This window comes from Vombatus ursinus, unplaced genomic scaffold (genome assembly GCF_900497805.2).
Source record: "Vombatus ursinus unplaced genomic scaffold, bare-nosed wombat genome assembly UNPS02014809.1, whole genome shotgun sequence".
NCBI lineage: Eukaryota > Metazoa > Chordata > Mammalia > Diprotodontia > Vombatidae > Vombatus > Vombatus ursinus.
In genome coordinates, this window is record NW_020954587.1 from 17569837 (window position 1) to 17595407 (window position 25571).

General features: G+C 36.3%; 1 protein-coding gene across 10 annotated transcripts in view; it reads right to left on the reverse strand.

The window, feature by feature from the left end:
• The window catches only part of TIAM1 (T cell lymphoma invasion and metastasis 1), a 251069-nt gene that overhangs the window by 23567 nt on the left and 201931 nt on the right, over positions 1-25571 (reverse strand). For all 10 annotated transcript variants that reach the window (XM_027875529.1, XM_027875525.1, XM_027875531.1 and 7 more), the window contains 7 exons: positions 14431-14534; positions 7640-7744; positions 6953-7021; positions 6504-6629; positions 2813-2921; positions 332-511; positions 80-198 (listed from right to left, as the gene is read on the reverse strand). In XM_027875529.1, coding sequence (XP_027731330.1) covers positions 80-198; positions 332-511; positions 2813-2921; positions 6504-6629; positions 6953-7021; positions 7640-7744; positions 14431-14534 — 812 coding nt within the window. The remainder of the gene's footprint in view (positions 1-79; positions 199-331; positions 512-2812; positions 2922-6503; positions 6630-6952; positions 7022-7639; positions 7745-14430; positions 14535-25571) is intronic.

Consider the following 25571-nt stretch of genomic DNA (forward strand, 5'->3'; position numbering starts at 1 on the left):
ACACACACACACACACACACACACACACACACACACACACACACACACACACAGAGACACACACGAATGAAGTCCTTACTTCTTTTTTCTCTCCCATCTGTTCAGCAATTAGCTGGTCAAACACGGCACCAAATTCTTCATGGATTTTCTGCATTTCATTTATATGGCTTGCAACTTTATTCATTGTTTTGATGGCCACTGGGAGGAAAATCATGGAATGGATGAAAGGAGGAAAAAATGGCTATTTATAGGGATTCTTTACATACAGAAATAATAGGCTTTCAAAAAAAAAATAAGGAGGGTGGTGAAACACTAACAAAAACTGGCTTACCATCCAAATAGGAGTGCTCCTCACTCTCTTCATCTGTAAGGGCGAAGAGTTCCTTTAAGAGAAGAGGGTACTTGAGGATCCTTTGGATTGGCTTGATGAGGTAAGACTCCAAAGTAGATGAATGCTGCTGTTCAGGATTCTGAGCATCTAAAAATGCCTTGAAAGCTGTGTCTGTCCTGGCTAGAAAAATTTAAATATAAATCACCAGTGAAAAGCTCAAATTATTCCTCTTTCACTATTTTACTCAGTTTTAGCCCAATATTTCTTTTTCAGGGATGGAAGGAAGAGAATGTATATATGGGGGGAAAGAAACCCCAAAACAGGATTTCCCTGTGGATCAAATAAATGTTTCATATTCAACTAACTGGAGAATAATAGCTAAGTAACTAGATGTAAGTATTTAGTTATTTAGGGGTTGATGCTTTTTCTTCTCTTTCCCCTGGTTTCTTGACTTTTGAACATTTCTAATTTTGCTGCACCTCCACTGAAGGATGAGGAGAAAAAATAGGTGAAACCCATCTCTTTCTGTTTCTTAGCTGTTCACAAGAATGGAAAGGAAGCTTGGAGCTTTTATATTATCTGGAAATATCATTACCTTTGCCCTTCCTTATTGTCTGTTGACTCCTATCATTATGAGCTGCCACTGTCAATAAAACATTCAGGGAAGGAGGAGTTCTCTCATAGAAAGAACCTAAATCTGATCTAATGTGAATGGCAAAGCATTCTCACCAAAGAGGCAGTGTGTTACAATGAAAATATTATTAGATTTGTAGCTGATTCCTAGCTGTACCACTTATTTGCCAGATGACTTTGAGTAAGTCATTTAACCTCATGAAGCATCAGCTTCTTCTTCTATGATATAATGAAATTATTTGATATACCTTAACTAGGTTGTTGTGACAATCAAATGAGATAATGCATATAACTCTGTAAGCCTTAAAGCAACCTAGAAACATAAACTATCACTATTGACCTAATTCTTTATATGATGTCACTGGTGACTTAAAAAGAATCCATGGGAAAAGCATGAGTCTTTATACAATTAGTAAGTCAAGTGCTGTAGGACAGCAACCTAGACAAAGTGATCCTTCCAAAACAAAGAATGGAGAGGGGTTAGGAGTGAGAAAAATAGAAATAAAGACTATTCAAATTTAAGTCCTCTAGTTAAAAAATATCATGATATGTTCCAAAGACCTTAAAAAGGTCTAGAACTACTATGGATAGAAGAGCTAAAAGGCTAATTCAGCAACCTGACACTTCCCTTCACCTTTTAAATGATGTGTAATTTCATTAGTGGAGGAACTCTTTGTATTGACAAAGCTCAGAGCCCCTCTACAAATTAATAGATGGTTTAGAGAGTTTCTATGACTTAAAAACCAATCGACTTGGGAAGGAATAATGAGGATTTAATAAATAATAAAGATAGGAACATATGATCAGTACAATACATGCAGTATAATACAACATAACATAAATTGTACAGCACAAGAACAAACATCCCAGGCACAGGTCAAATCTCTCATTACAAAAAAATGTCAAAACTTTGTCCAAATTCTACTTCACTGGAATGCTAATATGCTTCAAAGATCGGTTTTCATAACTAAGCCATTGACTGAGGCTTAAAAAATCTTTTTCTAAGCAGACACTTTTATTTTAACAATATTTGCAGTAACATATTAATATTAACCTGGAATCAGAGCAAGGTAGCTCTCCTGAGCAGCAAACATTGGCAATCATCTGTTTATCTACACAGGGGTTTGTTCGGCATCTCTTTTTTATTAATCAGTTAAGTAAAAGGAAAATAATATTTAGTAATTTGTGGTTTTTCCAAAGATTCTTGGAAATGTATTGCTTATCTAAGAAATTTTCCTTTAATTCTTATTCAGTAGCAAAAATAACCATTATAAAATAGTACATAATATGTATACTGAAATTTATTTCTGAGGATATTAAAATTCTTCAGATTCTTATGGGTTAGTTGCAAATACATAATCATCACTTTTGTTCTGCACAGCATATAGACAGAATTCAAGAAATTCACATCAATAATTACAATAAATTTTGTAATACTAGTGGTGGCAGAAAACACATTGACAATAACAACACTTGAGATAAATATCTGATCCTCAGAGTGCTTATGAACATGATGGAAATCATATAGCAAATCAGTAACAAAAATAAAAACAAAACTTCTAAATCCTCCATCTATCGATCTGTACACAAAAGCATCTCAACTACTGCAAAGAAAACATAAGCAACCCCATATTAGTGAGTATATCAAGATATTCAACTATTTTGCTCCTCATTAAGTAGACTTATGGGGCAGTTGAAGATTTTACTCTTTGCAGTAACAACCATTAGGATTCCCCCTACCCCCACCATCAACAGTTCACCAACTACAATAAAAGTATGTCCCCTTAGAATAAATTATTATCACTGTGTAGCAAGATGAAATATTACTGAAATCCCTGCAGATCTTACCTTTTACCAAGACTTTAGGAACTTTTGTGTGGCTGGCACAGAAGGCACTGTATAGCTTAAAACGGTCAGCATAATACAAAAAGGATCCCCCCAGAGAGAAGAGCACTTTCTAGATTGGAAAAAAACAAAGTTAAAAAGTTAATTTTGCCCATTTTTAGCAATCTCACCAATCCAACTATTAAGTTCTGATTCCCCTATCTCTGGACCAATGTCACAGGTAAAACAGAATTTCTGCTCTTAGTTGATATGTTTTACTCAATGATTTGCCTTGAACTGATGTGTAAAGAATGTCCAAATATGAGTTTATATGGTAAAAATTCTATTGTCTGCTCTAAATATCAGTGGTGGTTACAATTATGTTCTCATACTTATGTTTTTCATGAACAGATCTTGATGAGATGATGGTGGGGAATTTTATCTTAAATAGTTATCTCCTGGCTGCAATGCTAGAAATTGCCCCTAAGAGATAAAAGTAGGGAAAGTCAATGAAGAGATAGTAGCTACATGAGATCAGGAACTGCTCAGAGAGAATTAAGAAATCTGAAATTTATTTTCTCCTCCCTATCACACCAGTAATAGGGCAATAAAACAAAATACTACTACTCAATAAAAGGAAAAATCCACAGCCTCAAAGGAGAGCTCTTATTAACCCTCTCTTATCTCTGCCTCTGTGGTTCTTCCAAATGTAATTGGTGCATGTGTAAATGTGTATTTTGGGGGAGGGAGAGTTGTGGAAGAACCCTGCAGATCTTGCACTGATAAGAGATGGTTTTTTTTTTTCCTTTTTCTTCCTACTACTGAGATGTACTTTATGGACTTTAGGTTGAAATTGAAAACAAAGGTTTAAATGATAAATAGGGCTAAATAAAGCATTAGGTAATATTATGAAGAACTCTGCTAGGTTGGATATTGCTCAAAATACTACATGTGTTTTAGACCATCTCTTTGTCAATGACATCCAGATGTTTAAATAATATAAATCAATTGCCATAAGAAAGAGGTCAAAAGAACTTAGAAATCATCTAACTCCTTCCCAAAAAGAATGACATGGAAGCCAAAGGAAATAGAATTTAAACATAATAAGCTTGTTTATAAGCCTACAGAAGAGGATGGTATGAACTTATAAGAAGTAAAAGAACAGTGAAAAGCCGTAAATGGAAAAAAAAAAGTTTACAGAAAACATGGCAAGAGACTATTCATAGGACATTAAAGAATCAAACTGGAAGGCGAACAGCAAACAGATAAAAAACAGAAAAGTTGGGGTAGCCAGGTGGCATAATGGATGGAGCACTGCCCTGGAATCAAGAGAATCTGAGTTCAAACCCGACCTCAGACACTTGACACTTACTAGCTGTGTGACCCTGCACAAGTCACTTAACCCCATTGCCTAGCCAAAAACAAAAAAACAAAAACAGAATAGTTTTGTAAAGATTTCCTAATCATAAGCCCTTTTCTTCATTAATGACTATGGAGTCACCAAATTAGTACCCTAGTTATGCTAGATATGGTAGCTATGGACTCCCAGATATGCTACACGAGGAAGTAGAAATGAGTCTAAAGAAAGAGATGGGAAAAGCAGACATCCTAGCTTGAGTACACACAAAGAAGTCTTGCTAAAGGCAAGAATTTTGGAGGATGCTGCCATCAACTTTTAAGAATGTGTGAGAGAATACGAAGCCTGGGGGGAAAACTTGGGCCTTATTATTACTATTCAAGGCAACTCAGAAAATATCAATAACTACTGACCCATGCATCTAACTTTCCTACCTATACAAATTTTTATGAGACTAATCTATACATGTATTAAGGACATCCTTGATGAAGGTAACAGAAGAGAACTGAAAGGCTTTCATTAACAACGTTCTATAGCAAAACCACATCTTTATAGACACACAAGCATTTGATTCAGTAGGGCAAAACATCTTCAAAGCTGTCTTCTAACAAGACGTCTCTCACGTATGACAATCCAATTTATATAAAATTCTTTGAAAGAGAAAACAACACAGATAGCTCCATTTAACAACACTCTGATTATTAACATTAAACCAGGAAGAACCAAGTTATTTCTGGTTGGTGACTGCATGTAAAAGATTACAAAGGCATGTGTGAATCTGTGAATCTGGCATACATAATAGAGGGGGTTTTGTGTTTTATGGAAATTATACACATACACACACACACACACACATATAAGATACAGATATATAGATGAAGAATCTAGAGACTTCTCAAACCTGATTATGATGACCTACATTTGCTTTCTATGGAGCCAAATGAGACTACCTGAAAGAACCTAGAAAGCATTGCTAAAGATCAGATAGTCCTAAGCAAAAAAACTGAGAAACTGAGGAGGTGATTTTTCATTATTATTGATGATAAAAGCTATGGGTTTCAGAAAGGAAAGGCAGATATAGAAAGTGAATAGTTAACTTTAAAAAGATGGTATTTGAGAATGGGGTTTGAATGAATGGATGATAGTTTAAAATAGAGGAAAAGTGGTCTCTTGGGCAAGGATGAAGTTTACCAAAGTAAGGCAGATAAAAAACACTTTAGCCCAGAGTCTTATAAATATGACCCAGAAGATGCTAAAGAGAAAAAGCAAGACAGGGTGGAGAGAAACTTTCATGTGTCAATCTGAGGCAAAGTGTACTTGGATACATACATAAATACACATAGACACATACATATACAAAAACACGTTATCTCTTCCATTAGAATGTAAGGGCCTTGGAGGACAAGGACTGTTTTAACTTTTGTATCCCCAGAATTTAAAAGAGTACCTAGCATACAATAAGCACCTAAAATTTTTTTGATTCAGCTAGGTATAAATAAAAAATTAATAATATTTTTTATTATACACATACTTATTATAAAAAATAAAAATAAATAAAAAATTGATTGAGTTAAGTATAACATGGGAAAAACAATATAGGAGAGGACTAAAATTCATAAGAGAAAATATACAAGAAGAAAGCCATAAATAAGATTTATAGCCTCAGAAATCTATAAACAAATGCACAAAGTATAAATGATAAACAGGGTAAACCAGAGATAATACACAAGGTATATTAGGTATCATAGAGATTTGGTGGATTGGGACCCACAACTGAAAAGGCATACCTGTTTCAAAAGGAATAGAGTAGATAATAGGTGGTCTCATGACACTGTATATTAAGATATATTCCTATAATGTAATATTGAAGATTAACTTGGAAAGGTTTTTGCTGAATTAGGAAAATTAAATTTGCAGCTGCCTGTCAAAGTAAATCTATCTCAGTATTCCATTAGTAAATTTTCTCACACAAAAGATCAAGATTGATGAATCTTTAAAACTAGAAGTCAAGGATTTCTTCAGCCTATTTCATATGAAATATAATGTTCTTACCTTAGTAAGACAAACAAGACATAATACTCTTCTTGTATTCCATTTAGGCTTCCTTCCTAGTGAGTTTATAGATGAATATGATACAAGGCACAAAACAAAACTGCCTACATATCTGTTACTCTTAATAAAATGTGCTGTTGGTTGGTTTTACGTGGTATAAGGAAAGAAATGTATAGAGGTAGGGAACTAATGGGACAGATTACTGAAGTCATGGTATATGATGAGATACTTCTTAATGGAATCTTATATTATTTTTATATCATTTTAAATTGTTTTTACAATATTATATTTAGTGATGCTGCTTACCTTAAACTGGTCAACTCTCTCAAGTTTATCAAGATCAGGCACCAATCTTACTCCATCTTCCAAAGTTTTGAGAAATTCTACTTGAAATGCCACCATTTCAGTTAAATTCCCAAAGAGCACATCAAGCTAATAAAAAAGGAAGACCTTGATCCATCAAAGTTCTCATAAGCATTTAAAAATTTCATTCTAATCTTTTCAAATAGAATTGTCAAAGAAAAAAAAGTTCTGGATTATTTTTTATCTTCCCAAATTTATATAACTATCCAGCAGTCAAGTTAAAGCTCATACTTGTACAAGGAAACAAACTAAAAGGCAATATTTTACCTGTTTGATATGATTAAATGAATTAAAACATTCTTTCAATCATCCTTGTTTCCATCCCCCAAAGTCAAAACAGTTATGAATTTAACCATATGTATATAACAACATTAATACAATTAGCACCATACCTCATCTTGGGTAAGGAAAGTTTCTTTTTGAAGAGGTTTCAGGTAGCTTTCCATGAGACAGTTTAAATCCTAAGGGTTTAAATAAGTACTCTTTAATAAATCTAAAAGCCCATAAAAGCATATAAAGAAACAATACAGAAAATATCCTAAATTCTATTATTAGCCTTTTAGAAATAAAATTCCATTTTCAGAACAGAACATACAATCACAAAACAGTTCACAAGGAACATAAGTTTCCAGCAAAGAGTCATGATGGAGAAAAATCATAATTAATATACGCTTGCCTTAAATTCATACTTTCAAATATCAACATATGCTTTTAGGTAATCTGTGCTTTTGGATAATTGGGTATTTATCATAACTTCAAATATTCAGAAGGTAAGAGGGTTTATACTTTTTAAAGATACAAATGTAAAATCCGCTCTCTTCCTTCTCTAGTCACTACATTTCAATTAGAGTTTATGTGTTTTCTGACTACTTTTAAGCATGAGTTAATCATGAGCTTAAAATCAATAAATAAATATCCATTAAAGGCTGACTCTATTCCAGATAGAAGGCTACAGACAGAAGAAAAAAGACAAAAGTTCCTGTCCTTCTGCAACTTAGAGTTATGCACATACTGGAGAGTGGAGACTGGGGATACAGAGAAGGAAAGGAAGGAGAGAGGAAATAAAGAAAAAGACTTACTTTAACATAGGTTCGTTCAGTTTCAAGGAGTTCACAAATAACCTTGCGCAGTTTATCTGCATCTGTTAGTTGTCTCATGGTTGCCAGCTGGGGTCCTGTGCACTCCTGAGGAAACAAGCTTAGGTCAGAAGGGTTCATCTCAGTCAAAATGTGGCATACTGCTTTGTACTGTTTAGAAGTGGTTTTTAAAAATTCAATACAGGCACCTGTGTTAGACACCTTTTTTCTGACCCAAACCTGTGATTTCAGCAGTGTAGGGAGCTCCCAGTAGCGCAAATCCCTCTACCAATGCAGGCTGGTTTTTAAAACCTTTTATAATTTGGCCTTTTCCTGACTTTCCAGTATTCTGACACTTTACACTCCCTAATGTATTCTATGTTCTTTCCAGTGACACTGGCCTCCTTGCTGTTCCTCACACAACACATTCCATCTCCTGACTCTGCATTTTCTCTTTGTCTCCCAGAACTTGGACTCTCTTCCTCCTAATCTCTGCCTCCTGGCTTCCTCTAAGTTTTGGCTAAGGTCCCACGTTCAGCAAGAATCCTTTCCCAATCTTCCTTAATCTTAGTGCCTTCCCTCTATTGATTATCTCCAATTTATCTCGTATCTCATTTGTATATAGTTGTTTTCATGTTGTCTTCCCCATTATACAGTGAGTTCCTCCAGAGTAGGATCTGCTTTGTTGTTCCTTTTTTTTTTGCAATCCCAGTGCTGAGCACTGCCTGGTACATAGTAGGCACGAAATAAATGCTTGTTGATAGACCAACTGCCATACAACTACAATCTTCGACTGGAGTCACTGATTTTTTCGGCTCTGAGGTCAGCTTTCTAGCCATTAGCTCATATTGTCTCTGTCTCCAGCACCTTTTTTCTCCTTAACAATAAATATCTCAATGTTGTAACTTACTCATCTCATATTTATATGATGCTTCATACTTTACAAAATGTTTCCACAAATATTTTCTCATTTGATCTTCAAGATAACTCAGTTGAATGTATAGTTTATAATTACTCCCGTTTTACATATAAGGAAATAGTCACAAAGTAGAAAAATGACTTTCCCAAGGTCAAATAATTGGTGATAGAATTCAAACCAAGGACTCGATTCCTAGGTTGGTGCACTTCCAACTATCTCCCAAAGTTGGCTAGATATATAAAATTGGCTAGACTGCCCTCCAGTCTGCTTCTGTTAAATCAATATGCTGACTACAAAGATACACTATACAGACACACATATGTGCAGTTTTTGAGAATCACCATTGTTACTGGAGAATGCAGCTATATAGGATGTCTCAAAAGTCTTAGTGCAATTTGCACACTCTACTCTTTGGGGAAAATTGGAGCCGTTACCCTTCTCTGGCTCTGCAGGACCTTTCTCAATCTCCATAAACTTTCAAAGATTACTGATAACAGCTCAGCAATCACATTTGCCGGTTCTTTCAGTACCCTGGTACATAGTCCATTGAGGTCTGATGACCCAAACACATCAAAGTAGCTAGGTGTTCGCTTACTATGAAACCCTTATTTGGGTTTCAATAACCTATTTTTTTCCTTCTTCTTTCCCATTCAGAGACCATTCTCTTTGGCAGATAAAACAGAAAAAATAAGAGTCGGGTAGTTCTGTCTTTTTGCTATCATCAATGTTTTCAAATTTCTTTGATTTCGCCTCTCTAATATGAGAATATTTCTATGTAAATCATATACATGTACAAATATATTATAAAACACATACAAAAGTAGACATTTTAGAGGGATGAGATAAAGATGAAATAAACAATATTTTATTTGTTAATGGAACAATTTTTTTTTTTTTGCTTGAGAGCAACATGATTGAATATACTTCATTACTTTTGAAAAATCCTACACATATGCTTGGGAGACAGAATGGTCTTGGAATTAGTAATTGTTAGTTATTAACTGTTAGGATAATTTGATCAGTGTAGCTAGCTGACTAGCTAACTTTTTTAAAAAATCCCTTCATTTTTACTTATTGGTTGAAAGAGATATAATACTATAATAATAGGTCATAAATCACTGAACATAATATTTACTTACACAATGTAAAAATGACAAGCAAAAGTGAAATTGTGTCTGATATCTACTCTACGAAAAGTTTTTATTATAAATTCATTTTTCTTTTTTTTACTTTGATATCCTATTTATGCTTAGGTATTTCAGTTGTGTTTTTGTATAAGTGTGATGAACAGCAAGACAGCAGGAGAGTCATGTATAGTGAGGAAAGGAAGGTGAGTGGCTCTAGGTTGTAAAAGGCTTAAAATGTCAGAGTTTATATTTGATCAGAAGAAGGACACGGTAGCAGGGGCAGGTGACACGGTCAGATCTGTGCTTTTGGGAAATCATATTGAGGTGTATGTGGAGTACAGATTGAAATGGAGAAAGGTATAAAACAATGAAACTAATGAGAAGTCTGCCGCCCTGGTAAAGGAACAGATGATAAGGGCCTTAACCAGCATGTTGGCTGTGTAAGTGGAGAGAGGGAGACAAATATAAGTAGTATGGAAATAGAAATAACATGACTTAGCAACTACTTAGATATGAGGGTAAGTAGAAGTAAGGAGCCAAGGATGGCATTAAAGTAGCAAACCTGGAAGGCTGGTGGTTGTCTTTCACAGTAATAGGGAAGTTTATAAGAGAGATAGGTTTTGGATAAATATAACATCATGAGATCTGCAATGGAGATCCTACCTCATCCAAGCCTATACATTTTCTGCAACTCACTCAGTTGGACTGGGAAGTAGGTACTAGCCCATGGGAAGAGAAAAAATATGGATGGACCTCACCAACAATAAGCACATTCCAAAGATGGGGGCCAAGAGTGAGTAAGTACTTTTTCCTCTTTCACACCCTCCAAGCCTATACCCAGAGAGGTATAAAAGGCTATACATTTACATGATGTGGCAAAATAAGCTTCCATAATGAATGAATGATACTTGCAATTATTTGTTGTCATACATGGTGAATCATTTTGATTGCATCTTTGATGTTATAATATTTCCAAAAGTCAGTGAAGGAAACTGCATTACACCTGCAGTTTTAGCAACTGCCTGTTCAAATGTTTTCCTTAACATGCTGGGCCTTAAATGTTACAACAGTTCCTTGGTCTGTGGGTTGCCATAAAGATGTTGTCTTGGGTGGTAGAAAAATGACTTTTACATTGCCACACATTGAGCCACGTGCATTTGAAGTCCTACAGCATTATCCTAAAATCAGTAATGTTTTAAATGTGATATTGTGGTCTTTGCAATATTATTCAACAGCTAAGCTAAAATAACTTGAAAACCAGTCTTCAGAAACAGCGTTAGTCACCTACATTTTCTTATTTGATCACCAAAGAACTGGAGGCAATCAATAATTGTAGTTTTTCAGAGCACAGAACTCCCATAAATAAGCATTGGCTTTGATTTAAAAACCCCTTCTGCATCACCTCCTAATAAAAATGCTGGGAGATCCTTAGACACTTTAAGTCCAAGTTGGCTTTTTTTCTTTCTTAGAAATGTATCTTGGAAAGCATCCTTTCTCCCAGGAACCCTATTTCATCCACATTAAAAATTTGTTGATCAGTTTATCAACCTTCTTCAAAACATCAGAATCTTCAGCTGCAGTGTCCTCATTTGTACTGGCTGACTCTTTGGTAATTTTAACATTATGCAATTACACTCGATTTTATAGCCATTAAACTAATCAACCCTTGCAGTAAAGGTTTCTTCATTATCCACTTCATTTACATTTTCTTTCGCTGCTCTAAATAAACTTGAAGTTTTTGTCTGAACAGCTGTGCTAAGATGAATACACTTTTTATTGCAATCTTCAATCCATACAGCCAAAAGATGCTTCATTTCTATTACTGTAACACTTCTATTCCTTGTTATCTGCAAACCACAAAACCTGATGCAACCTTTTTCCTTGATCTTGTCTAAATGTTTATAATATTCCATGTCATAGATTCAGGCATTCTAACATCTTATCCTGTTTTTTAGAGTTAACATTACCATAGTCATGCTGTTCAGTTACATCAATTTTTTTGTTCTAATGCATAAAAACAAAGCCTGTTTTTATGAGGCCTACAAGCTAACAATGTTTTTTATATTTTAAAATACAATAGAATTTGATTTTTAAATGTAAAAAACATTCTTAGCTTGCAGGACCTATTAAAACATGCAGTTGTAGACCTCTGTTCTAATGATTTCAGTTCTGGACATGTTGATTTCAAGATGCCTATTCTATATCCCGTGCCCTTCTTATAAGAAGCCTCTTCTTTTTGTGCTAACAGTGTTCCCATTTGAATTATTCTTCCTTTTGTCCATTTTGTTAGAAGATCTTTTTAAAAAAATTAAGAATTTTTGGTAATACAATACCCAACAGCACATCACATCCACAAATGATAAGCAAGTGCAGATTGACTGACAACGTAGCAATTAAAACTCTTGACTAGCTTGCATGTGTCACATTACCTGAATTTTGGCTTCCATTAAATATGACCTGATATCATTTTATAATTTGACTTGGTATCATTTTATAATTCACACTAAATCAAATTTCACATTAATCTCAACCTAGCTGCAAAACAATAAATCCATGTTAGACACAAGGATTTATACATAGAAACAAAGGGCAAAAAAAGGCTTAAAAGAAAGATTATATGGGTACTATAGGAAGCATATGAAAAAAAAATTCTCCTGAACAAACCCTTACTTGATCCTTCCATTACCACTAATTATTGTCCTACATATCTTATGTCCTCTCTAGCTAAACTCCTCAAAAAGGCTACCTACAATAGGTGCTTACACTTTTTCTCACTCTTTCTTAACCTCTTAAAATCTGGCTTCTCACTTCATGCCACCAAAATTGCTCTCTCCAAAGTTACTAATGGCCTTTTCTCAATCTTCATTCTCCTTGATCAGTCTGCAGCTTCTGACCCTGCTGATCATCCTTTCCTCCCTGATATTCTCTTCTCTCTAGGTTTGTAGGTCACTTCTCTCTCCTGGTTGTCCTTGTATCTGACTACTCTGTCTCTGTCTCTTTTCCTAGATTATTTTCCTCTAACCTTAGATGTCCCTCAGGGTTCTGTTCTGACTCTTCTTCTCTTCTCCCTCTATACTATTTCAATTGGTGATCCCACTGGCTCCCATGGATTTAATTGCCATCTTTATGCTGATGATTCTCAAATTTCTTACCTTGCACCAAACTCTGATCTCCAATCTCACATCTCCAACCACCATCTCAAACTGGATGTCCAGTAGACATCTTAAACTCAACATCTCAAAACTGAACTCATCTTTCCCCCAAAGGGTCTCCCCCTCCTACCTTCCCAGTTTAGATGATTAATAGAGAGGTCTAGGAGAAGCACTAATGATTCCTCTAGGGGAGAGGTCAAGTAGGAAGGAGATACAGACTTGGCTGCTAGGTTTCTGGAATGTTAACCCAGAACTGTATGACTTTCTTCTTCAGGATTTCAATGTATACTACTTAAAATTGTCTTGAGGCAGAGAGTCATGTGAAAGTGCGTGGGGAACTCCATTTTGGATATCTCTCTACAAACCAGAAATGGCTGGGTTATAGATTAATGTCAAATTAAATAAAATTTTCTGGCACATTTAAGCAAAAATTATAGATTATAGTATTAGCTTAAATATTTTTTCTTTGACAGTATTACTAAGTTAAAGTTATTAGAACTATATAGGTTTGATAACAACCTACAAATAAAGTTTATGGACACATGTACTATCATTTACAATATCAGACTTTTTTGTTTCATCTTACATACTCATTTTTTATTTTATCACGCTCTTGCTTATATATTTGAACATCTGTACTTGCCAATGGAAGTCAGAATGAAATTTAGATCCAAAACATTTACAATTTTGAGATGACTGAGTCACATCACTTTGCCAAATGATGTAGTTTTTAATAAGAAAAGTACAATTTCTCCTCTCATCAAATTAACCCTCTGTAGAAGAATATTTATCATTTTTGTAGAGGATGAAGTCTGAATGCTGTTACTCTGCTAGATGTTTTTACACCAGGGTGAGTAATCTATTTTCTTTTAAACCACTAACACACATAAAAGTCATGATGGTCTCACAAATAAAGAGAACTTTAAGTTTTCTACTCATTTTCCTTTTAAATTAAGAACAGAAAACAAAACTCTAGAAAAATAAAACAAGTGCCAAGAGTAAACGTATATATGTATATAACTTCCCTGAATTCTTTATTATGGTCAGTTAGTCAGTCAATAAACATTTAATAAGTCCCTACTATATTCTAGGAACTGTACTACCTGTTTATCCATTAAGAAGGATGTTAATAAATAATAGATAAGAGGAAGACAAAATAGGCATAAATGGCTAAAGAGAGATACATAGACTTATACACACATAGAGGAAGACAGACTAGAAAGAATTCCATTATTTTTTGGACTATGAGTAAAAAATATGTAGAGAGAGACTGAATTTTCCAAACTGTGGATGACATCATAATTACAATTTACATAATGCATTATAACTTTCAGAAACACCTCAAGGATCAGATGTTTTCCTAAGAAAAACCCACTAATTATGTACAGGTGCCAAAGAACTACGTCAATTCTGGTGGAATCACAATAGATTTGCCCATCAGATTTTAAGCCACTTGACAGCAAGAATTGTCTTTTTGCATTTTTTTTTTTGTATCCTTAACACTTAGCACAGTCCCTGGCATGTAACAGGCATTTAATAAACATTTACCGATTGATTGATTCATAGATTTGTAATCCCCAAATGTAAATCTCTCACCTTGCTTGTTTTGTCACTCTCATCAGAGGACTCCAAGTCATGAACATCTGTCTCTTCAGGAGTCATTTCAGCACTTCTGACTTGCTCAGAGCAAAGGCTGTTACCTATTGAAAATGTAAGCAAAAAAAAAAAAAAATCAAATCATTTTAGAGGTGGAAAGGACCTCAGCGGTTATTTAGTCCAGCCCATATGTAAGAGGAACACTTGCTAGAAACATACCCAAAATCCAGCCTCAGTTTGAAGGCCTCCAAGGAAGGGGAGACTCACAACCTCTCGAAGCAGCCCATCCCATTTTGTGACAATCTGGTTCTGTCCTTGGCAGCCAAACAAACAAGTCCAGCTCCTCTATCATACAACAATTTTACAAATTCAGGAAGATAAACTTGTGTCCTCTGCATCTTCAGGCTCACTATCGCCATTCCTTCTATCTTTCTTCATGGGCATGGATTCAAGGGCATTAACTATCTTGGATGCTCCTCACTGGACATCTCCAGTTTATCAATAGCCTTCAACTGTCACACCCCAAGTGATACTCCAGATGTAGTCTGGTCAGAATATAGTACAGAAGGACTTACACGACTTTATTTCTACAAGCTATATCTTTCCTAATATATTAGTTAGCATTTACACAACACCTTCAAGGTTTGCTGAGCATTTTCACATGTTATTTTACTTGATCCTCAAAAAAATTCTGTTAGGGAGGTGGTAATATTATCCCCATTTTACAGGTGAGGAAACTGAAGCTGAGGGAGGTTAAATGACTTGCTGAGGTTCTCACAATTAGTATCTGAGGCAGGATTCCAGCTTAGGTCGTCCTGACTCCAAGTCCAGGGCATTATCCACTAGGATACTTAAATTTAGATTTCACATCACAATATTCATTGAAACTGAAGCTTGCAGTACAACAAAAAACTCAGACTGTTTTCAGCCATACTACCATCAAACCACACCTCCCTCCATCTTGTGAAAATGAGTTTTTGAGTCCAAGAATCCGACTATATATTTATTCCTACTGAATTGTATCTAATCAGATTCAGAACAATGCTTCAGCTTGTCAGATATTCTTTGGATTCTGATGCTGTAATTCAGTATGTTAGCACTCACTTTCAGCTTTAGGTCACCTGCAAATCTGATGAATATGCCATCTACGACTTTATCCAAGTCTTATCTGACAAAAACGTTAACAAGCATAGAGTCAAGAAGAGATCAATGGAATATTCCACGAAAGCCCTCCTGCCAAACTGACACTGGACCATTGAAGACTCTTTGAGTCTGTATCATTGATCTACTGTAGAGGACACATCTTTCCATCTTTAAATAAGAACAGTATGAAACATTTTATAAAAAAAACTTTGTAGAATCTAGGTAATCATCTGGACAGAGATGATGGACTTAGCGGGCAGAATGAGACACGTTTCTTGAACATGGTTAATGTCAGGATTTGTTTTGCCATTTTTTTTTCAATGGGAGGGTAGGGGAAGAGAAAGAAAATGGATTTTTAATGGATTAAAATTGATCTTTAAAAGTTAACTTTTCAAAAAAATCTTTGGTCTTTTCTCAATACCCATCCTTCTTGATCTCTTAGAAACATGTGATACTTGTCAAGCACCCTCTTCTCCCACATACTCCCTCCTCTCTAGATTTTTGTGACAGTGGTCTCTCCTGTCTGACTACTTCTCAGTCTCCTTTGCTGAATCTTCATCTAGGTTATATCCAGTAACCATTGATGTCCTCTCCTAAACCCTCTTCTTTTCTTCCTCTATACTATTTTATTTCACTTGGTGATCTCATCAACTACCATAGATACAATCATCATCAAATCATCATCTTCATCTCCTTCTTTGAAATCGGGGTCTGAGGTTGGATTTGAACTCAGGTCCTCTTCATTGGGCCAATGCTCTATCCACTATACCATCTAACTGTCCCTCAATTATCATCTTTAAACATCTATTTATCTATCCCTAACCTCCCTCCTGACTTCCAGTTTTGTATGTCCAACTACCTATTAAACATTTCAACGGGATGTCCCATAAACACCTTAAAATGAACCATAAGCTGAGGAGGCAAGGGGATCAAGGGTAGGAGGACATTACATAATTGAACTGGTTAAGTATTAGGTCAAGATTGCCAGGAGAGAAAAGTGACCTTCAAATATGTCAGAAACTGAACTCATTAACTACCCCCCCCCAAAAAAAACTGTCCCTTCTTTTTAACTTCCCTATTTTTTCCCCCATGGACACCACCAATCTCCCAGTCCTCAAGACTCACCACCTGGCTATCATCCTCGATTCCTCACTCTCTCTCACTCCTCATATCCAATCTGTTGCCCAGACCTGTCCATTTCACCTTTGCAACATCTCTTAAATAAGCCCCCTTCTCTCCTGTGAAATGACCACCACTCTGGTTCGTGCCTTCATGACCTCATACCTGGACTACTGCAATAGACTGCTAGTGGGTCTGCCTAGCACAAGTCTCTCCTCTCCAGTCCCTCCTCCACTCCATTCGCAAAGTGATCTTCCTAATGTGCAAGTTGTAAAAATTTAAAAGACAAAAAACAAGAAAAAAAAAACAATCCTTTCTCTCATCTTGGACTTATTTTTTGATCATCTTCTTGCACTTCTATTTCCTCCTGTGTCTCCCCAGAAGAATGAGATAGATGGAGAGACAGTAAGTTCTAATCATAGAGAAGACTTTTAGAGTTGTATACCACAGAAGTAGAATAGTTATGGGTGATATTGAGGATCAAGGGTCATATTTTCAATCTTGACATCTGCCTTATTCTTCCTAAACCTATTTTTCACCCTTACCATAAATGAACTCAGGTCACTCTCTGCTCTGGTCCATGACCTCTGTTCTGGCTTCACTTTTTCTCTCTTGGCAATCTTGACCTAATACTTAACCAGTTCAATTACCTAATATCCTCCTACCCTTGAACCCCTTTGCCTCCTTAGTTTATGGTTCATGCAATTTCAAACACCAAACCCGTGTTATCCTTATCATATACCCTTTCTATTCTTATTCAAAAGTGGTTGAACACTGTCAAAAGAAGCCCTATGACCATGCTAACTAGGGCCTCTACAAATTTATCTTATCTCCACCTGACTTTTTTCCCTTACTTTTACCTGTCTATCCTTTTATCCCTCTCTGATCAGTTATCAAATTCCACCTCCCCTCCCTCCCAGTGACTACTCCAAAATTTCTCATTAAGACACCAATACTGCCTTTCTTCCCTCTCTCTCAACATAGGGGTCTACTTTACTGAGAAAAGGGAGGACATGTATGGTGATTGCCCTCTTCTTCTTGATGCTATATCTCAAAACCCTTCCACATCAAAAACCCCACTTTTTTCCTTTGCTCTAGTTTCTGATAAAGAGGTGGCCCTTCTCCTTGCCAAGGTTAACTGGTTCTGGAAGACAGCCCTTTGATCACCCTATCTTTAATCTTTTGGCTCCTTTCCTGATGCCTACCAATATGTCCATTTGTGTAACAGTCTTCACTTGATTCTGATATCCTCTCAAGCTATCATACTTTTTCACCTGTTCTTATCTAGACTTTTAAAAGCCATATAGACATTGTGGTATCCATTGCCTCACCTCCTACTCACTTTTTAACCTCTTGAAATCTGTTTTCCTACTCCACTAATCAAATGTGACTTCTTTCACCAAGATTACCAATGGTCTTTTAACTGATAAATCCAGTGTTCTTTTCCAGTATTCATTATAGCTGAACCTGTGTGCATCTTTTGACAATGCTGGACACCCCTTTCCTGGGCTTCATAATACTGCTCTCTTTCTACTTTTCTGCTACTTCTGCCTTTGGTTCTACTTACTGCTATTTTGTCTGCTTTGCTGGGTCATCATTGATTCATGACCATCAACATTCCCCAAAGCTCTACCTGAGCCCTCTTCTCTTCTCACTTTTTATAAGGACTTGTATTCCCAGCACTCAGCACAGTACTTGGCACATAGGAAGCACTTAAAGAATACTTTTCCATTCATTTTTTGCCTCTTTCTTTGTGATTTCATCAGCTCTATAGATTCAATTATTGGTTCTATGTAGATGAATCTCTCAACTACAAATCCAGAACAAATTCCTCTCCTGAGGCTGCACATCATCAAGCAGACACTTGATAGCTCCTTCTGGATGTTCTATCAAAATTTCAAATTCTAAATGTTCACCATGTCTGGAATGCACTCCCTCTTCATTATGCTTACAAGAATCCATAGCTTACTTAGCTCAGCTCATGTGCCAGCTAAGTGAAGTGCTTTCTGATTCCTGTAGCTGTTAATGTTCTCACCTGCCCCTTAAATAACTTGTATGTATTTATCTTTTTACTTGTTTTACCACCTTCCCCCGCCCCCCACCTCCACACCCAGCAGTAGAATGCAATCTTCTTGAAAGCCAGGATTATTTTCCTTTTTTTTTTTCATTTTTATTCTTATTGCCTAGCTTAATACTTTATATATAGTAGGGGCTTAAGAAATTCCTATTGAATTGGATTGGATGCAGTCCAATCCAAGATAGGAATAGATAAAATTAACAGGGTAACAGAAAAACATTATATAATAAATATATGAACAGATACAGGAACTGGGGGTGGGGAAAGAAGCATGATGTACAGAATCAGACTGTATTTTGGTGAAGATAAACAGAAGGAAAAAGAAAAGTGATAATTATGAGTAATTACAATTATCCAAACATCTGCTGAAAGCAAGCAGTTCCTGATTTGTTTTAATAATGAATTCATTTTTCAAAAGGTGGAACAACTAATAAGACAAAGTGTTCTTATAAATCTAATTCTGACCAAAGAGGAGAGACTAGTGGTTGTTGTTGAGATAGACATAATGAGGAACTTGGGACAAATGTATTCTAGAATTCATGGCAAAAGATGAGAGAAATCTTATAAAAGTGAATGCTGAAAATTTTCTTTACATGTAATTGGAAAAAAATAAAAATGCTATTAAAAAAAAGATGAAAGAAAAATACCCCAGTTTTTGGAAAATTATATTTTTAAAGGGTTCAGAGATAGAACAGCCTTCCTAAAAATTTTACAAAAGTCAAACTAAGGGAGATAGCAAACTCTTTAAAAAGGAAATTTTACAGACACAAACAGAAACCATTCTGTTTGTGTTTTGTAGGTCAAAATAGCTAGGTCTACAACCAAAAACAACTTATTCTGAGGGGAAAAAAAAGAAAGCTTTTTCTAAAGAGACATGCAGGGAGAACAGCCAAGATGGAAAAGTAGGAGGAAGCGGGGAGACCTAGTTAACCTAACAGCTATTCCAATAATGACCTTACACAAGTGCTAGACTGACTAGTGATTTGAATTCTTGAGGGTTATCATTGCACCATAAGATCTACCCGAGGTAAAAATTCTACCCCACAGTAAGTGATTAGGGCAGGAAACATAGAACAGGAGAGGCTGGGGTAGCAGAGAGCAAGAATTGTGGAACACGGCTGTTATCACCATCACCCTAAAGCTAGAGGGAAGGAGGATGAGAAGGTTGAAAGGGCAGAGGGACATTGCAGTGTGAGGCCACAGAAGCAGATGGAAGTTTCAGGGCGAAAAGGGAACTAACACATGCTGACAAAGCCTGGAGAGTCAGAAGCAGAAGCAGGAAAGGAATGGTCGAAGGATATAAACAGGCTCTTCTCAAGGGAAGAAATCAAAGCTGTGTGTGTGGTGGTGAAGTCCAGAGAGTTAGAAGTAGAGCCAGAATAGGAACGTTCAAAGAAACTAAGGGAAGAAATCTAAGCTATCTCTAGCAAGGTTAAACAAATGCTCTAACTCACTAATAATTAAAGAAATACAAATTAAAACAACTCTAAGGTCCTACCTCACATACAACAGATTGATGAAGCTGATAAAAAAGGAAAATGACAAAGAAGGGCTACAGGAGAAGAGGCACACTGATGTACTGTTGGTTGAGTCACAGATTTGTGCAGCCACCTGGAAAGCAATTTGGAGTTGACCAAACACTTTTAAACGGTGCATACTCTTTGACCCAGCAATGCCACCGTTAGGTCCACATTCCAAAATAAATCCATATGTACCAAAATATTTATAGCAGCTCTTTTTGTTGTGGTAAAAAACTGGAAACCAAAAGGATGTTTATCAAATGGGAAATGGCCAAAAAAAAATGATTGTATACGAATGTAATGGAATACTCTTTTGCTATAAGAAATGAAGACATGATTACAGAGAAAGCTGGGAAGGCTTGCATAAACTGATGTAGAGTGACATGAGCAGAACCAGAAAAATAATTTATATTTCACCAATATTGTAAAAATGAACAATTTTTAAAGGTTTAAGACCAATGCTGCAGAGGAAGAAGATTTCAAATATCAAATATACCTAAGCTCTCATAATTTAATCAACACAAACTGAAAGGGATCAGCTGTCACAAATAGTTTATAACTTACAATGGTCTGGTGGCCAGTTTCCCCACATAATTTTTTTATGAAAATCTCTGCAATGTACATCATAAGCTGATTTCAGAATAGTCACATTTCGTGGGAAAGAAATACATTTCTGGTTAAAAAAATCAATCATACATGCTGCCATAAAGAAATGAAGGGAAACTGAAAGATAAAAATTAATCAGGCACACCAGAATTCGAACAGAGTTCCACAGAAAGAAAAACTGTCTTTTTGTGTTTTTTGGTCACTCCTCCCTTCTAATGAGATTTAACTATTATTCACTAGACCAGGTTCAAAAGACTTTTGGCAATTCCCCAAAATTAATTCTACCCTCAAAGGAAAGAACAACGATTTACCATGAAAAACACTCAAAAGAGTGTGGTATGGGCTCTAATGGTAATTTTAAAAGAGAAGCTCCAAAAGTATTTCGAACAATGTCAGCATCAAGAGAATAAGTACAGTTTTATAAGAACAGCACCCACTTAGATATATAACCCATCTAGTATGTTATAAAACTAATTTCTGTATCTTACAGGTAAGTCTGATCTATTCACAATTTTATATAAAGGCTGCATCGCACACTTGGGCAACAAAATGCATAGGACAAGGCACCATTTTTCTGAACAATATGTGTACAATGTGTGACAAATTCTAAAAAATAAAATTGAAACAATGCCAATTGCATTTGCTAACCTAAAAGTTGTATTAACACAAACTACTACAGTTGAAAACTGGGTTTTACTGGTACAAAGCTGCCACCTTGAGGCCAAATAAAAGAATAGTTTTGTGTGTATATATATATATATATTTATATTTGGGCCCTTTTTCTCAAGGCTGGTAACAATGTAATTTTTAAAAAGAGGAAAGAAGGTGGGAATGATTGCCTAAAAACTTTCAATAACCTTAAATTCTTGAAGGCTTCAGTTCTCTTCAACCTATTCTGCTTAACAGGCCAAAGTTTCCAGCATGCTTTCCAAAAGAACTCAATTTAATAAACATTTAGTAAGTTTCTGGCATTGAATTAGGCACAGAGTTACAAAGACAAAGTCAGAGATCAACTCCTGACTTTTAGAGCTTATAACCTAATCTGGCGACAATAAGTACACACAGTTATTTCAGATGACAGAGAGCACTAAAAAACTGGAGGGATAAAGACTCCCTGTAGGAGTAAGAATCTGAGCTGAGCCTGAAGGTTTGTCAAGCGATGTTTACTATGATGCAGAAATGAGCAGAACCAACTGTGAACGTTGTACACATTAACAACAATATTGTTTTATTGTTTTAAGAACAACTTTAAGCAAATAAGTCATTTGGACTATTATAAATACTCAAATTAACCACAAAGGACTTATGAATGAAGACACTACCTGCATCCAGAGAAAGAACTGATAGAAGTTCTTATAGAACTAATAGAAGTATGTATAGATTTCACACACACACACACACACACACACACACACACACTTGAGTCTAATGATAGCCATCTCTAGGAAGGTGAAGAGGGGAGAAAAAAATTTGCATGGTAATTTTATTATATATTTAAAAGGAATCACAAATTGTACATAATAGATTTTCAGTTTCATGTGTACTCATCTTTTTTTAAAAAATTATACTGTTATAAAAATGCTTGTTTTATTCCATAATTAAAAATAAAATAAATTTTAAAATTTAAAAAAAGATGCAGAAATTAGAGAGTACATTCCAGGCTGGGGGAATAACCTGTACAAAGATATAGAAGATTCTATATGCAACACTGACCCCCAATCCAACTCATCATTCACAGAAAATTGTCCCCTCTATCATCCCCACTCTGATGCTAATCTTTAATCCCTTCCTACCTACTGGGTGCCTCCTTGTTTCTTACAAACATGTCCATGTCTTCCTCAGCCTTTAAAAAAACTTTTACTGAACTGACCATTTCTCCTCCCTTATGCCGCTAAATTCTTTGAGAAAGCCATCTACAACTGGTGCCTTCATTTCTCCTTCAAGATATGGATCAAATTTTTGCCTGTATTTGTATCCCTGGTGCTTAGCACATAATAAATAATCAAAGACTTAAGCTCTCTACAGTTTTTTGACACTAATAACTATGCCTCCTTCAAGATATTCCTTCTGCTCTTGGCTTCTGTGATAATCCATAGAATAATGCAATAGAAGGAAGGTATTACACAGGACCTTAGTTCAAATCCCAGCTCTGACTCCCTCCTTCTTCCCCCGCCCTAATTGCCTCTGTGACTTTTGGACAAGTCACTTAGTCTATCTGGTCCTTGGTCTCCTCACTAGTTAAATGAAGGAGTTGACTTATATGACTTCTAATGTCCCTTTCAGCTCTGGATTTATGATCTTATAATCTGTTGGTTCTCCTACCCATTTGAATCCTCTCCTTTGCTAGATTATCATTTTATCTTCCATCCACTAAACTTGAGTTTTCTCCAAGGTTCTATCCTGGGTGCTCTTTTCTTTTCTTTACAATCTCTCTCAGTAATCTCTTTCACCGACTGCCTTCTAGACATCTATTTCTTTTTTGGGGGGGTGGGACTAGGCAATGGAATTTAAATGACTTGCCCAGGGTCACACGGCTAGTAAGTGTCAAGTGTCTGAGGCCGGGTTTGAACTCAGGTCCTCCTGACTCCTGGGCCGGTGCTCTATCCACTGCACCACCTAGCTGCCCCCAGACGTCTATTTCTATAGGTACTACTGGTACCTCAAACTCAGTATGTCCAAAACAGAATTTTCTTCTTTCCTAAACCCATTCCTCCTCCAAATTCTTCTATTTTCTTCCAGTCGTCCAAGTCATGCTTGGCTCTACCCTCCTCCTTAAGCTCATGTCCAATCAGTTCTTAAGTCTTATTGATTTTACTTCCATGACATTTCTCACACCTGTTCTCTTTTCTTTACTATTTCATTTCAGGACTTCTCCATGTATCACCTGGACTATTTTGACAGCATACTAATTGGACTCCCTACTTCCATTCTTTCCTATTGCTAATGTATTCTGTAAGCATGCTAATTCATCTGTTACTCACTGCTATATCTATGATTATCAAACTCCCACCACCTGTTGTTTTCCTTATTCATGTGTTACTGAATTGCTGGCTGTCCAGGAATATACTGTCCCCATTCTATCACCCCCATCCACCTCAGCCCCATTCTCACTATGTTCACCCCTTCTAATGTGACCTCTACAATTCTTTGTTTGTTTGTTTGTTTTTTTCAGGCAATTGGGGTTAAGTGACTTGCCTAGGGTCACACAGCTAGTAAGTGACAAGTGTTTGGTCTGAGGCCGAATTTGAACTCAGGTCCTCCTGACTTCAGGGCCGGTGCCCTATCCACTGCGCCACCTAGCTGCCCCTACAATTCTTATTCAATAATTGACAAACTTCTCCACATTCCCCTCATTGCTTCCCCTCCTACTCTTACTTACTTGCTTGCTCTCACCAAGCACCAGCTTCTTCTTTATGATTATCTGGCTATCTTCTCCAGTACTGGCTGTACCTCTTCTTATACCTTCATATCACATATTGATGCAGAAGGAAGAATTGGAATAGCTCTTGCTCCTTACTGCCACATCTAGATCCTGCTTTTGCTACCATCACTCAGCCTCCTGTACTTCTTTTAAATATGGATCATCAAAATTTCTATAGAATCTTTATTATAGAGCACTGGCTCTGGTGTCAGGTAGACCTGAAGTCAAATCTAGCCTCAGACATTACTAGCTGTGTGACCCTGTGCAAGTCACTTAACTCTGATTGCCTGCAAAAAAATTTTTTTTGATAATTACTTTTCAGTATAATTGGTTTCCTTTATAATCATCTATATTTTATTGTGTTCATTTAAAAACATTATTCTGAGAAGGTTTTCACCAGACTGCCAAAGGAGAACATGACACACAAAAAAATCAAATATCTCTGCTCTACTGGATCATAACCTCCTATCCATCCCTAACTCTCTGTGCCTTGCCCCTCCCAAACATAGTCTTCATATCAGAACTTCTAATCCCTCCAATCCTCAGTACTTTCTCAGGCTATTACTTCTGCTCTGACTTCACTTTCCTCCTAATTTCACTTCCTAATTTCACCTCTAAAGTTGGGATCTACTAATCTACAATGCCACACAACCTTTACTTTCCATTACCGTGACACATTATCCTATTACTCACAATCCCTTGATAAATTCCAATCTTGGATGACTTTCATCACCTACCTCTCTTTCTACTCACTTGCTGATGACTGATGGAAGACACACAACCTAACTGAATGGGTTGTCAACCAGACCGAACCAGCCTCTAATGCGTGGGTGGCTGGAACTGAACAGAACAGGCTAGAGACAAGACAGTCAGGAATCAAACAGAAATTTAATTTCCAAGGGAGGGAAATGGTTTACAAGTAAGAAGGCAGATTAGACACATATGCCAGGATCCTGCCACTAGTGGGAGAATACACTTTAGTGTGGCTAAACCTTGATACTTACATCAATGATACTTGATACACAGTGGGCTGTAGCCCTGACAATGAGGGGGAACAGCAACAATGTGACAAGTTTGATTCACAGCAGGGCTTCATGACCAGAATTTGTCCAATTCTTGTCAAGCTCAAAGAACACCTGGTGCTGGTCAAAGTAATATAATAATTATGTGATTCTGCCAGAGGGGTAGCGCAAAGGATTGTTGTTATGCCAAGCTCAGGGCACACCTTGCTTGCTGGGCCTTCGCTCTGGAAAAC